This window comes from Triticum urartu, chromosome 1A (genome assembly GCF_056163025.1).
Source record: "Triticum urartu cultivar PI428250 chromosome 1A, HENAU_Tu73, whole genome shotgun sequence".
NCBI lineage: Eukaryota > Viridiplantae > Streptophyta > Magnoliopsida > Poales > Poaceae > Triticum > Triticum urartu.
The window spans coordinates 347,378,406-347,394,349 of NC_141873.1; the positions used below are offsets into that span (position 1 = coordinate 347,378,406).

A 15,944-nucleotide genomic window follows, 5' to 3' on the forward strand; every position below is an offset into this window, starting at 1 on the left:
GGGGGGGGGGGGGGGGGTGGACATGTTGCAAATACACAGATAATAGAACTTTTGATCATCATTGATGCCACCTTTGCGTGATCAGACAAGCAGCAAAGGAGCTCTTTCCGATGAAGAATCAAAAGGATCAGAAAGTGTGAACAGAGACAATAAACGACTTCTCGTATGAAAGACTAAAAATGTGGTCCGCCAGGGACAGCGGCTGTTGTGTTCCTTACTGCATTCCTTAGCTTAGACTGCAGGCACCGTAGTTAAGAATCCAGTTTACTCTAGATCACCCGGGCCGTGTCAAGGTTATGTATTTTGTGCTATGTCACGGTTATGTGTTTTGTGTCTCAGACTTAACTGCCGTAAGTTCACGCTTCATGGAGTACTGAAATGATCAATATCGAACAATCTATGTATTTATGTTGTTTTCTGCATAGTTCATGTTAGCTTATACCTCCTCCGTCTCAAAATAAGTGACTCAACTTTGCACTAACTTTAGTATCTCCATCCCAAAAGCTTATACTTTCTCCGTCCCAAAATAAAGTGACTCAACTTTGTACTAACTTTAATACCTCCATCCCAAAAGCTTATACTCGCTTCGTCTCAAAATAAGTGACTTAATGTTGTACTAACTTTAGTATGAAAAATACTATATTTGAATCTTGACAGGTCAAGCGACAGGTAATTAATAAATCATCTCAAACAGATGGATACAACTCTTTGATCCAAGGCCCTGTTTGGTTCAGCTTTTATCGATGGATTCCGTTGACACGCAGCAGAATCTGAACCAAAGGGCGAACCCAGCAAAATCCGATTTCAGAAATCCGCTGCCAAAATCTGAACCAAAAGCGGAAGCAGCCCAGGACGTGCTTTCCAAAATATGATTCCGCTGTGGGCCAAAATCTGAAAAAGCTGTATCAGTTGCTTTGTCAAATGACCTACATCTTTTTCACATCAAATTTTCCACAGTTGTTTTTCCGTAGCAGATTTTTCACAGCTACTTTTAGAAATCTACAGCCGAACCGAACAGGGCCTAAGCATGACCGTTGTGGCTTTGCTGCTGTACCACCAGACCAACGTGGCAGTATAACACATATCTAAAGACAATAGAAGACACTTCCAAAAGAGCTTATAAATGAATGAACACAGACAAAATCAGCCATAAGCGCAGCCGACTAATCAACAGCCATATAATCATAAACACAACGATAAGCTCTACTGAATCCGTCACACAAATTAGCCAACGGCCAAACCAGCAACAGGCCAAACCTAAACAGCAACGGGCACAGACAAGGGCACGACGTGAGCGTGACGCCCCGCAGCCCGCACCACCAGTTTAGTCGAGGAAGGTTGCCGAAACAAGCTGTGGAAAACCTCCCGAATTATGGAAATGATAAATACCGATGACAAAATTGAACGTTTTCAATGACAATTTTAGTGACACGATGATGACAAGTTTAGTTGACATGCACGTCAATTTCTTGACAAAAAATACACTAAGCACGGATTTGCCATACATATGAACTAAACTTTCCATTCTCGCTCATTACAATTGCCATCGAAAATTGCTTTTAAAATTTTTGTCATAAAACATTTGATTTGCCATTGAAAGTTGCTTTTAAAATTTTTGTCATAAAAATGTTTGATTTGCCATGGTCAAAAAACGTCCGTCGGGGCATTATCGGGGTCCGAGAATTATTGTCGACGTTTTGAACTCAGACATGTCGCCGAGGCTATTGAACAAATAGCCAACTATTCCAAGTCGACATAGGGTCCACTGGTCAGCACACACACCTCTATATTTTTGATAAAAAAAAACAAGCGCACTCACCTCTATAATGCAATGTGTCGTGCACCTCGTGTGCGTGGATGATGCACATCGTCCACCGTCGCTCGAGCCATGCATCGAAGATCTCTATTGCATGTTGCCTCGCATGCCTGATGGCTGGCAGAGCATCTTTAACCATAGTACTTTCCTAATTTGACTTTGTATGTCCACGGATGCGTCCACAGACAACAAGGGTTCGACCCTTATTTGTTAGTCCATGCAACTGTATCCCATATCCGAACCTTCAAAGCCATACAAAAACATGCAATGTCGATTAACACACGTAAACACATAAGACATTTCGAATTCATAGACATATCAAGTTCATACACACAATTTAGGCAGGACAACTTAGGCAGGACAACTGGACATAGCAAGTTCATACACAACTAGGATAGGATGGACATAGCAAGTTCGTACATACATAGGACTAGGTTCTACTAAATACTAGGGCTAGAAAAAAATAAAACTAGGATGGGATCTTCAGCGCTTCACCTTGCCCACTTTCGGATGCTCTAATATGGCGGGTGGCGAGCTCCTATGCACCCTCATTCAACAGTACATTTGAAAAAAAAGTAAGCAGAATATAAAAAATCCAAAAGTTTTTGTTAACAAACATTGACAAATGTTGTAAGAAAAGTTGTTCCAAAATGCTCCCGTAAAAAACAAAGTTGATGCTTCAAAATGCTTTCAAAAACAGACTTTTTGGAGTATCAATTTTTTATGGAAATATTTTGGAATGTTGTTTCTTCATGAAACTTTGGAGGCGTGTTGAAAATTCGTTAATGTTTGTTCCCAAAATATTTCAGATTTCTTTTGATTTGTTTACTATTTTTTGATTTTACTGTTTATGAGGGAGCATGTTAGCTCATGAGCATAACTTCATGTCCCTATCATCCATACTGCATTAGAGCATATACATTTTTTTGGAAACGAAAGCTCAAGAGGAGCCCGACTTTGAATTAACAAAGCCAACAACCGGCCAGGAATTACAACGACACATACAACGGGAAAGAAAAAATATAGAAACTGGAAACGGCAGATACAAGGTGCTCCAAAAACATCTTACATGCACCACAACAGAAAGCACAAGGATATTCTACAGGAAGACTAGCTAAATGTTAATGGAGCTCTTTGACGTGAATGAAGCACCAAAGCAATGACAGCAAGCGTTCAAGGGGGAATCGCACGCAGCGAAGCTGAACATGCCCTGGTCTAACCCAAAAGGAGACCACCACCATCGAACCTTCCTTCTTCAATTCCGAAGGGGACCCCTGCCCCTCGCCCTGGATCGAAGGCCGCCGGACCGTCGCAAATTGAAGCAGCTCACCCTAGAGCAAGGAGCGGGAGATGCTGTAGCGCCTTGGGAGATTCTCAGCGTGACCAACCCACTATGCAAGATCACCAGGAGAAGAGCCAAACCACAGCTCAATGGTCCATACACGAAGAAATGAAGCTGTTGAAGGACGAGGGCAATGAAGAAACAATCGCAGAGTTGATAAACACCTGAAGCTGAGACAAGAATAGCTCGGATTAGGATCCATGCCCGAATCGCCTACGCCGTGCTGCTACACACAGGGGAGAGGAACCCTATCCCCTCCCCCACCATGGCAACACACAAACGACCGGCCTACGGACAACCACATGGAGCTAATCTTGCGAAAAATCCCAGTGTTATCTCCAACTGTGATGTCGTTGCACGCCGGAGAACCACATCCAAACGCCAATGCATACCCCAACTCATCCAAGACGACACCTTCAGGAAGGTGACAACGCAAGCCGCGTGGCTGGTGCCTAGACCACAACTGGCAAAGGTTTTCACCCGGGAATGAGAGGGGAGGGAGAGGGGATCGAACCTCGACGGCGCCTCTGAGAAGGGGAACGACGCCAGCTGACGTCGCCGCCGTGACAGGAAACAACCGGCCAAAAATTTCTCCCAGTCCGAGCTCGCAACTCCGGCAACCCACCTTCAACGGATCTGTCGACCGTCGCCCGCCACGACCCAGATCTAGCGGGGAAAAGGCGTGGGAAGGGGGAGGAAGAAGGCCTCCAGATCTGACGTGCAGCCAGGGGCACAAGGCCACCCACCTCGACCATCGCCTAACGCCTCCACCACTTGCCGCCCGCACGGCCAAGTGGGGAGGAGGAGCACCAGCGAACGCCACTCGCCGCAAAGCAGGCGCCGCCGCACTACCTGAGGCCGCCGCCTCGGCTACAGGGCCCCTCCTTGCGGATATGGAGCAACATGGCCTCGCCGCTACCTTCCTTGGTAGCCGCGCGGACTTCGCCGACGACCCCTCTGGCGGCGGCAAGGCGGGGAGGGGGTGGGGTGGGGAAGGTGGGTTGGCGGCTAGGGTTGCATCCTCGCCCGCGTCGCCCCAGGTGGAGCGAAGCGGGGGCCTTTTTTCGTTCGGGGCTAGTGAGAGTATCTACATCCGCGGACCAAATCCAAACCGACAGTGACATGTCACATCTCAAATTTTCCTTTGCTCAAGCGGGCACCTCAAATCCATGCAGAGACATGCAACGTAAATGTAAACTCAAATCCATCACCTAAATAAGCACATGCCATCGGAGTGCCAAAATTTGGCATGCTTTACCTACATACTACTATGGATCATCCACGGCTGACCTTGCCCTTGCTCTTCCTATCGCCCTTGTTGTCTTTCTCATGGAAGTAGCACTCGAAAGCACAAAATGGATCAAGCCAGATTTGCTCTTCGTGGGAGTTGAGCGACCTGTCGCTGTCCTCCCTCTCCTCTTGGGGGGGGGGGGGGGGGGAGTTCGCCCATGGCACAAACCGCCTGATTTTGCTCTCGGGAGAGGGCGCATGTGTTTCCTCCTGTGCCGCTTTTTTTGGATGCGGACACGGATGACTTCCTCCTCTACGGCAGCAAGCGTTGCTACATTTGCCACCTCTGCCATGTCAGGCACACCGGTCCCTGCAGCACTGATACTTCGATGGACCGGAGATGGGAGGCTAATGGACTGTGATGCTCTAGCCTTGTGGATCCGAGCGCCCATTCCGCCGACTCAATGGATGCGTGTCAAACTGATCCCGTCATCGGTTGGGCGCAATCCTCCTGGGAGCGACGAGGGAGCGACGAAGGGCAATGTGAACAACCATAGTCTCCTCCACCCTACATGAAACTTTGTAGGTGTGTTGAAAATTCGTTAATGTTTGTTCTCAAAATATTTTAGATATCTTTTGATTTGTTTACTATTTTTCGATTTTACTGTTTTTATGACGGAGCATGTTAGCTCGTGAGCATAACTTCATGTCCCTATCATCCACTGCTACTGCATTAGAGCATCTACATCAGCGGACCAAGTCTAGACCGACAGTGACCGATCACATCTCAAATTTTCCTTCGCACAGGCGGACACCTCAAATCCACACAAAAACATGCAACGTAAATGTAAACTCGAATCCACCAGCTAAATAAGCACATGCCATCGGACTGCCAAAATTTGGCATGCTTTACGTGCATACTACTATGGATCATCCACGGCTGACCTTGCCCTTGCTCTTTTTTTCGTCCTTGTCGTCTTTCTCACGGAAGTAGCGCCCGAAAACACAAAATGAATCAAGCCAGATTTGCTCTTCCTTGGAGTTGAGGGACCTGTCGCTGTCCTCCCTCTCCTCTTGGGCGGGGGGGGGGGGGGGGGGGGGGGCAGCTCGGCCATGGCACAAACCGCCTGAGTTTGCTCTCGGGAAAGGGCGCATGTTTTCATCCCGTGCCGCTTTTTAGGATGCGGGCACGGATGGCTTCCTCTACGGCAGCGATCGCTGCTACATTTGCCACCTCTGCCATGTCGGGCACACCGGTCCCTGTAGCACTTATACTATGATCGACCGGAGATGGGAGGCTAATGGACCGTGATGCTCCAGTCTGGTGGAGCTGATCGCCTGTTCCGCCGACTCAATGGATGCACGCCAAATTGATCATGTCGTTTGTTGGGCGCAGTCCTCCCGGGAGGGACGGAGGGCAATGTGAACAACCATAGCCTCCTCCACCCCGCATGGGACGACACCCAGTCGGCGGACCCGGAGTGGCCAGAGTTAGATCGATTGTTCGGCATGCCGGAGAAGACCGGAGGTCATCGAAAGTGAGCTTGGGGGCGAAGCGGAGTGGAGTGGCATCGCTAGGGTTTGGTATGGCAAAAGGATGGGGCGAATATATGTGGGGTCGAGGTGAGTCGGATCAGACCTGGCGAACGCTCCCGGCCCTCCCATATTCAACCCAGATTTGGGCTGGATATGAGAGGCGTCGGTCAGCCGGGCGTTTGAGATTGGTTTGAGGCGTCCAGGTGAGTCACGTTTTTTTGAGGCGTCCGGGCGTTTGAGATTTGTTTGAGGCGTCCGGATGAGTCCGGGTGAGTCCGGGTGAGATTGGTTTGAGGTGTCCGGCTGTAGATGCTGGTATTATCCAAGTCCTTTTGTTTTCCTCAATCAACAATTAAACACAATTGTTTCTGCTAATTCAAGCCGGCCGTGCTCCTCTGCACGATGGAACATAGCTTACACCAAAAGCACAAAGGAATCTCCCGCCACTTCCTATTTCTACACAGACGCCGTCGCATATCATCCTCACATTTCATGTACGCGCCGTCGCGGTGTGCTACTACTAGTCAGCAGTTCAGCACCCCGAGCGATCGATCGATCGATCAGCTAAGGCTAATTAACGGGCTACTTTTGTCCCGTCCTGTGAGTAACAATCTTGGCTGGGCCTTCGTTTCCCGCTCCGGCCGGGACCTATTCCGCCGCCGCTATCACCTCGCCTCCTCCCCTATTTAACCAGTCCCACTGCATGCACAAGCAACATGGCCAAAGGTCAACAAGGTACGTACGCACGTGCAGGATATGAATGAAACTAACTAAGCTGAGCAGAGCACCAACCCAATCCCGGCCAGTCAGTTAAATCTTGGCGAACTCGCCTTCTCTGCACACCCCGACGTTGATCGTCATCGACCGGTTTTCCCCCTTCTTCGGCGACGACAGCACCTTGCAGCAATTTCTCCTCGGCGACTGCGCAATGGCAGCAATGAAATTGTGAATTAACGACCAAAACTGCCGTACTATCATGTTCCAAGATGGAAAGGAAGAAGAAGAAACAGCGTGTGTGTGTGTGTGTGTGCTTACCCTTTTCCAGAGATCGGGGTCGGGCTTCTTGAGGACGACGATGTGGTCGAGGAGCGCGGCCGGGTCGGCGATGCGCCACCGGCAGGGCGGCGGCTTCACGCGGTGCCGCTCGTACTCCGTCACCGTCACGTTCCGGCGGCGGTCCATCCGCGAGTCGCGCATGTAGTACACGTTGGGCTTCTGGCACGGCTGCCGCGCCACGGGCCGCGTGTTGAAGGAGTAGGCCGTGTAGTCGGCGCGCCGGTACCAGTTGAGGAACGACCGCACCGGTATCTCCATCTCCCGCGGCGACAGCACCCCGCGCACCACCATCACCGCGAACCCCCACGACACCGACACCGTCCACTGGTGCTCCCCGTCGTAGCACACCGACTGCTGGGCCACCGCCGCCGAGTCGAGCTGCACGGGCCCGTCGTACAGCTTCCGCAGCGCCCCGGCCCGCGACGGCGTCGTCGGGAACACCGGCTCCAGGAAGTCGAGGTGGTGCAGCGTCACCAGCGGCGCCACGGGGTGCGCGCCCAGGAGGCCCAGCACGTCGCCCCACAGGTCGCACTGGTGGAACCCCGGGTGGCGCGTCAGGGGCACGCCAAGCTCCGACATGCACGCGTGGATGCGGTCGTCGCTGCCGTACAGCGCCGGGTACCGGTGCAGGCACCCGTCCTGCATCTTGGCCAGCTCCTCCGCCAGCGCGCGGCTGATGGCGAACCCGCCGCCGCCGAACGCCATGCCGTAGGAGAAGATGAGGTTCTGGATGTGGCTCTCCGACGGCGACCCGATGTAGTACGGCTGCGTGTGGTCGTACCGGGACAGCACGTGCACCAGGTTCTCCGGGAGGAACACCGTGTCGTCGTCGCCCATCACGAACCACCGGACCCCCGGGAGGCCCAGGCGGTAGCTCTCGGAGACGATGCGGGAGATCCGCAGCGCCGACCGGCTGCCGGCCCCGTGCGTGTACGGGAACTTGGACGTGTCCGAGCTCACCATGATCGCCGGGAGCCCCGTGCGCGAGCTCTTGGAGTAGAACTCCTCCACGGGCTTGTCCATCCACACGAAACCTCGCATCCTCCCCGGCCGCCACCACAGCTTGATGTACTCCTTACGGCTCTCCCACAGCGCCGACGAGGCGCCGATGCCAAACACGATGTGCCGCAGCCCGGTGGGCGCATCGTCCGCCGACACCATCGGCGGCCTCATCGAAGTGTTTGACGAGGACGCATTCGGGTTGGCCACCACGAAATGCACCATGGCGCCGGCGCCCTCCGGCGAGCACCGCGGGTTGTAGATAGGCGAGATCGCGGCGACGACCATGTACAGGAACAACACGGGTAGGACGGCGTAGAGGAGGATGCCGTAGAGGAAATAAGACCTGGGCTTGCCGGCTGAGGCACCGCCGGCGCCGCCATGCATGCCGTTGGCCGGCTGCTTATCGCCGGCCCCTCCTCCGCCCCTCATTCCAACGCCCTCGTCGTGATCGATCGCAATGGCCAGGCTTGATCGACGAGTTGCTAAAAGTGGATAGTGTGCTAACGGTGGTCAGGTCGTTTTTTGTCTGAGAAGGGCAGGTGTGCGTTGGACGGCAAAGGAGCAGTCGACACATTTGCGCCGGCGCCGTGGCCTGGTCAATGGCATGTTCGCCTTTCTTGGATCTTATGTTTCCCGGTGGCCGGTGGTGTTGTCCGGGTTCATATACCGATACCGATGCAGCGAACAGAAAGGAGATTTCATTGGGGCGTATCTATGCACTTCGTACATACTCATGCACGACACGCCTTATCATGCACGCACAAGCGATAGGACACGTTATATGTGATTTACAAACGAGTAGCACATATGCCCGTGCGTTGTAATAGAGAAAAAAATAGCGCACATTTAAATTTAATGAGAATTATATGTGCTAGCAAAATCCTGTGTGTAGGCCAAGAAGGAACATTTAGGTTCTGAGTTTCGCCGCGTGTGAAAAAATCAATCCGCTATTTTCTTGTTAATTGATCGATGGAATTTAAGGGTTTTGTTAGATCATCGCACACCAAAGAAGGCCTGTGAATTATTCATCTATTTTTTTCCATTCATTCGAGGGGGTTCTAAGGCATGAAGTTTCATAATATGAAAGTGAGGCGGGCTTCGGATATGAGGCCTTTTGGCGAAGCCAAGTCAATTTTGGGCCACCAAACCCTACAACTCTTTTTCATGTACAAGCCAGATATAGTACGATGGAGTTAATTCTACTTTGCTATTTTTTCATTAATTGATCGAGGGGGTTTAAGGTGTGAAGTTTTATAATATGAGAGTGAGCCGGGTCTTCTCTTTTCCATGCATCTAGTTCACATAGTCGGGTTTTCTCTCTTTTTTTTGAAATGAGACAAAAGACTTATCATTTGCATTGATTAAGAAGAGTGAGAATTGGCGGGTTAAATTGATGGAAAACCAGGCTAAAACCGATACAATCTAGCTCACAAAATGGGCACTACGGGCCAACCTGGCCACCGACATGGAACACAGAGTTGCAGAACAGATGCACAAGCCATGACGGCACATGCCAACAGATGGACACACGCACAAACAACCGACAACTCCGACTTTGACGATGAGCATCGCGAGGGAAATATGCAGGGCTTGCGCCGACCGCGCCCACCGCAACGACCACCGAGCGTCTGTCATCATCACCACCTGGACTCGCTCCATCGCACCTCCGACTTTACAGCAACCAGGCAACCCTCGGAAGAGCACCTCGGACACGCCGGAAAGATCCGACTACCAAAGCCCGATCCGCAACCCAAGCTCCTCTCGACGCCATGATCGTTGCCAAGCAGAAATCATCGCCCCGAAACAGCCTCCTTAGCAAACCACGCGGCGACGATGCCTCCAACCAACGTGGCGAAGATGCTGCCAACAACCGGTCTCCGGATGTAGCCGGCTCCGAGACGATGCCCCCAAGGAGGAAGAAAACGTGAAGGTGCCTTCATTGCCTGATCCTGCGGATCTGAGGTTTCTCCCCAGAGCCAAGGCCGCGGGGAGAGGGAAGAAGCAACACACTGCAGCGACGCTTCCAAGAAAGAGTGCGGCGCCCGTGGGCATCACCATCGCCGCATCCGACAAAAGGCTAGAGATAGGATCTCTCCCTGTGAAGCTCGACCACCAACTACCCGAACCGGCCGGCCACAAACCGCCGCCCACCAAACCTTCTAGAGCACCGAGCCCGCCGTCTGACTCCAACTGAATGCGAAATCCCTCGATCTGCCATGTCCACGCACGCACCGCCCCTTGGCTGAAGTTGCCACCACCAAATCCGGGGCCGCCGCCCCGGCAACCAAAGACCTCCATCGCGTGGTCGTCTCATGCTGCACAACCAGAGACGAATCCTGAGCAGGGAGGGAGGGCCGCCACCCCACCCCAACTCGCAAGACGAGCTGCTAGATCCGCAGCCCGTCAGCGGAAACACCAGCCGGCACCACCACGGCGCCAAGCAAGGGAATGCATCAAGGGCCCCTCTAGGATGCACAGTAGGGGCCCGAGCCTCCCTCCATCCCAGCACTACCATCCGCCCTAGCCGCAGCTCGCGAGGGTCTAGATCGGGCCCGTGATGTCTACTACGCAACCTTTCTTCTTGTAGATTCGTGTTGGGCCTCCAAGCGCAGAGTTTTATAGGACAGTAGCAAATTTCCCTCAAGTGGATGACCTAATGTTTATCAATCCGTGGGAGGCGTAGGATGAAGATGGTCTCTCTTAAACAACCCTGCAACCAAATACAAGAAATCTCTTGTGTCCCCAACACACCCAATACAATGGTAAATTGTATAGGTGCACTAGTTCCGCGAAGAGATGGTGATGCAGGTGTAATATGGATAGCAGATATAGGTTTTTATAATCTGAAAATATAAAACAGTAAGGTAACTAGTAACAAAAATGAGCAAAAATGGTATTGCAATGCTTGAAATCAAGGCCTATGGTTCATACTTTTACTAGTGCAAGATCTCTCAACAATGATAACGTAATTGGATCATATAACAATCCCTCAACTTGCAACAAAGAATCACTCCAAAGTTTCTATCGGAGAACGTAGGAGGAAAACATGCATTAACCCCTATGCATAGATTACCACAATGTCACCTCAGGAATCCACGAGTTGAGTGCCAAAATATACATCAAGTGAATCAATATAATACCCCATTGTCATCACGGGTATCCATATGCAAGACATACATCAAGTGTTCTCAAATCCAATATTCAATCCAACATAACGAAACCTCAAAGAGCAAGACTCAATTCATCACAAGAAGGTAGAGAGAGAAGAACACCATAAGATCCAAATATATTAACAAAGCTCGCGGTATGTCAAGATCGTGCCAAATCGAGAACAGGAGAGAGGGAGATCAAACACATAGCTACTAGTACATACACTCAGCCCAAGGGTGAACTACTCCTTCCTCATCATGGTGGACTATGGGATGATGAACAAGGCCTCTGTTGATGATTTTCCCCTCCGGCAGGGTGCCGGATGATGCGGCTTGAACTATGTCGGTATTTTCCCAAAGAGGAAGGGATGGTGCAGCACAACTACGGTAGGTATTTCCCTCAGTGATGAGAACAAGGTTATCGAACCAGTAGGAGAACTACGCAACACTACGTGAACGACATCTGCACATAAAGAACAAATACTTGCAACCCGACGTAAAAGAGGGGTTGTCAATCCCTCTCGGGTATAAGATAGGTAAAATTTGTAGTAGATTGGATAAATAGATCTCGCGGGAATGCGAGATAAAGTAAATAAATAAAAATAGAAGCAAGGTATTTTTGGGTTTTTGGATCAATAGATCTAAAAATAAAAGCAAGTAAAAGTAAATCTCGAAGGCCAATATAATAAAGAAGAGACCCGGGGGCCGTAGATTTCACTAGTGGTTTCTCTCGATAAAAATAACATACGATGGGTAAATATATTACTGTTGGGCAATTGATAGAACTTCAAATAATTATGATGATATACAGGCAATGATCATAATATAGGTATCATGTCCAAGATTAGTAGACCGACTCCTGCCTGCATCTATTACTATTACTCCACACATGGACCGCTATCCAGCATGCACCTAGTGTATTAAGTTCATGGAGAAACGGAGTAATGCAATAAGAACGATGACATGATGTAGACAAGATCTACTCATATAGGAATAGACCCCATCTTGTTATCCTTAATAGCAACGATACATACGTGTCGTTTCCCCTTCTGTCACTGGGATCGAGCACCGTAAGATCGAACCCATCACAAAGCACGTCTTCCCATGGCAAGAAAAATTGATCTAGTCGGCCTAACTAAACCAAAGATTCAAAGAAAAACACGAGGCTATAAGTAATCATGCATATAAGAGATCAAAAGACTCAAATAACTTTCATGGATAAAAACATACACTATTGCAGGATGCTGATAATGCGACACTACGATCAGAGACCCTTCAATGAAACTGTGTGCGATGCAATAATCGCAAACGGTGGTGTAAAAAACCAATCAAAGAAGGTGCAAAACGTTTGAGATCACGGATGCATCAAACACGATTCAGATTTTAGTTGTGTGTGCGATGCCGGGCATACGGTCTTGTTTAATGAACTGTTTGCGATGAGGAGGAACAAAAGAAACGGGCAACCAGATGAAGGTGTGTGCGATATATAGCATACAGTTCACTCGGATGAACTGTTTGTGATTAGACAACACAAAAGAAACGGTCAGCCAGATCAAGGTGTGTGTGATATACGGCATACGGTTCACTCGGATGAACTGTTTTCGATTAGGCAACGCAACATAAACGGTTCAACCAGATCAAGGTGTGTGCAATGGAGGGCATACAGTTCATTTCGATAAGCTGTTTGTGTTCAGCCCAGAGAACAGAAATGTTTCACATAAACAAGATGTGTGTAATGCGTTGCAAACATCCAATTACATAGGTGGCTAATACACACATGACATTTCCACACACCAAAGTAAACTATTACATGCATAATTAACTAGGATAAACAATCATCTGATTATCATCTACTTCTTGTGCTAGCTCGATGTTCCTTCTATGCTAAGTTTCCATTAATTGATGGCATTTTATGAACATGCCACTGTTTCCCGTCATTTCTTCATTCGTTTCCCGCCACCCAGCGATATTGCGCATAAACCTAGGCGGCGCGCGACGCACGGAGGCAACGAGCGCAGCATGTAGCGCATCCACCTTTTCCAAGCATGCCAACCCACCGAAGCGCTGCCTCTGCCATCAACCTCGTCGACAAGGAAAACGAGCAGGCACCACAGCCTGTCGAGGCCGAGGCACTCCCCGGCAACGCGATGGACGACGCCGTGATGCGCGTCATCGCCAGGGTTGAGCAGACCCTTGGCGCATGGTGCTTCAGCACCGTGGATCAAGATAGGCATGTCAGCTCCGACAGGCTGCAGCTCGCCGCACAACATGATCGATGGCGCGCCGCAGAGCAAGCTAGGCGTGTCCGTGCCGATAGGCTGCGGCTCACCGCATGGCGAGACCGTTGGAGGACCACAGAGCGAGAGGCGCGGCGTGCCGCATAGCAAGAATGGATCCATCGGCGCTTTCTTGCTGTTGACAGGGCATCACAGCTGGGTACACGTCCCATCAGTACCCCCATTCCTCGCCAGGAGTGGGCAGAGGCCCTCTATGCCGTACTTGCACCAGAGGCCGGACGCGCCGTACTTGCACCGGATGCCCGCTGCGCAGTTCGCATGGGTCATGCCGTTCACCTTGTCCGCGGCCAGCTCGATGCGAACGCGCTGGTCGGTAGGCTCGACAGCCTCCTTGGCCCAGGTCTCCACCTGGGTGCAGTAGAGGAACATGGTCGTCGCATCCTTGAGCTGGTGATCTCTAATGAAATAGCCAACTTGGAGCTCGAGATCGCGCTCCAGATGTACCGCGAGCGTGTTGACCGCTTGGACGAACGCCTACATGAGTTCAGGCAGAGCCAAGAGCTACCGTAGGCAAGGGCTGTTGGTCATGGTCTCATGGACGCGTTTTATTTTGTTGAGTCGTTTCGACGTGGATAGCTATGTATTCAAAGCAATTATAGTATTGCTCTGTTTCAATGTGTGTACTCTGTTTTCCGTTTTTATATGTTCTGTTTCAATGTGTGTGTATACGCTTTCCATTCTGTATATGTGGATGATAACAGCTAGATTCAAATTAGTATACACAAATAGATAGAAAATGGAATTCATAATATATATATATATATTAATTGTTCATTAGTTCATTGATAACCCACAAGTATAGGGGATCGCAACAGTTTTCGAGGGTAAAGTATTCAACCCAAATTTATTGATTCGACACAAGGGGAGCCAAAGAATATTCTCAAGTATTAGCAGCTGAGTTGTCAATTCAACCACACCTGGAAACTTAATATCCGCAGCAAAGTATTTAGTAGCAAAGTAATATGATAGTAGTGGTAACGGTAGCAAAAGTAATGTTTTTGGTATTTTGTAGTGATGATAGCAATAGCAACGGAAAAGTAAATGAGCGAAGAACAATATATGGAAAGCTTGTAGGCAACAGATCGGTGATGGAGAATTATGCCGGATGCAGTTCATCATGTAACAATCATAACCTAGGGTGACACAGAACCAGCTCCAGTTCATCAATGTAATGTAGGCATGTATTCTGAATATAGTCATACATGCTTATGGAAAAGAACTTGCATGGCATATTTTGTTCTACCCTCCCGTGGCAGCGGGGTCCTAACGGAAACTAAGGGATATTAAAGCCTCCTTTTAATAGAGTACCGGAACAAAGCATTAGCACATAATGAATACATGAACTCCTCAAACTATGGTCATCACCGGTAAGTATCCCGATTATTGTCACTTCGGGGTTAACGGATCATAACACATAATAGGTGACTATAGACTTGCAAGATAGGATCAAGAACTCTCATATATTGATGAAAACATAATAGGTTCAGATCTGAAATCATGGCACTCGGGCCCTAGTGACAAGCATTAAGCATAGCAAAGTCATAGCAACATCAATCTCAGAACATAGTGGATACTAGGGATCAAACCCTAACAAAACTAACTCGATTACATGATAGATCCCATCCAACCCATCACCGTCCAGCAAGCTTACGATGGAATTACTCACGCACGGCGGTGAGCATCATGAAATTGGTGATGGAGGATGGTTGATGATGACGATGGCGACGGATTCCCCTCTCCGGAGCCCCGAACGGACTCCAGATCAGCCCTCCCGAGAGGTTTTAGGGCTTGGCGGCGGCTCCGTATCGTAAAACGTGATGAATTCTTCTCTCTGATTTTTTTCTCCCTGAAACCAAATATATAGAGTTGGAGTTGAGGTCGGGGAAGCTCCAGGGGGCCCACGAGGTAGGGGGGCGCGCCCTAGGGGGGCAGGCGCGCCCCCACCCTCATGGACAGGTGGTGGCCCCCCTGGCCTTCATCTTTTGCAAGGATTTTTTATTATTTCCGAAAAGTTGTTTCGTGAAGTTTCAGGTCATTCCGAGAAATTTTGTTTCTGCACATAAATAACACCATGGTAATTCTGCTGAAAACAGCGTCAGTCCGGGTTAGTTCCATTCAAATCATGGAAGTTAGAGTCCAAAACAAGGGCAAAAGTGTTTGGAAAAGTAGATACGACGGAGACGTATCAACTCCCCCAAGCTTAAACCCTTTCTTGTCCTCAAGCAATTCAATTGATAAACTGAAAGTGATAAAGAAAAACTTTTACAAACTCTGTTTGCTCTTGTTGTTGTAAATATGTAAAGCCAACATTCAAGTTTTCAGCAAAGATTATGACTAACCACATTCACAATAACGCTTAGGTCTCAAGTTTACTCATATCAATGGCATAATCAACTAGCGAGCAATAATAATAAATCTCGGATGACAACACTTTCTCAAAACAATCATAATATGATATAACAAGATGGTATCTCGCTAGCCCTTTCCGAGACCGCAAAACATAAATGCAGAGCACC

General features: G+C 49.4%; 1 protein-coding gene across 1 annotated transcript; it reads right to left on the minus strand.

Annotated features, from left to right (window-relative positions):
• Window positions 1-6,229: 6,229 nt before the first annotated feature.
• LOC125533065 (uncharacterized) lies at window positions 6,230-8,581 on the minus strand. The gene is made up of 3 exons (XM_087520989.1): window positions 6,960-8,581; window positions 6,717-6,845; window positions 6,230-6,623 (listed from the first exon to the last, which is right to left on the minus strand). The coding sequence occupies exons 1-2, from the start codon at window positions 8,409-8,411 to the stop codon at window positions 6,735-6,737; spliced, it is 1,563 nt and encodes a 520-aa protein (XP_087377115.1). The 5' UTR covers window positions 8,412-8,581; the 3' UTR covers window positions 6,230-6,623; window positions 6,717-6,734.
• Window positions 8,582-15,944: the final 7,363 nt, after the last annotated feature.

Excerpts from the sequence above, each read along its gene's own strand:
- LOC125533065 (XM_087520989.1), bottom strand. The coding sequence starts at position 8,411 with ATGAGGGGCGGAGGAGGGGCCGGCGATAAGCAGCCGGCCAACGGCATG. Across the intron at positions 6,846-6,959 it reads ACCCCGATCTCTGGAAAAGG|TCGCCGAGGAGAAATTGCTG; the intron begins GTAAGCACACAC and ends GCCATTGCGCAG.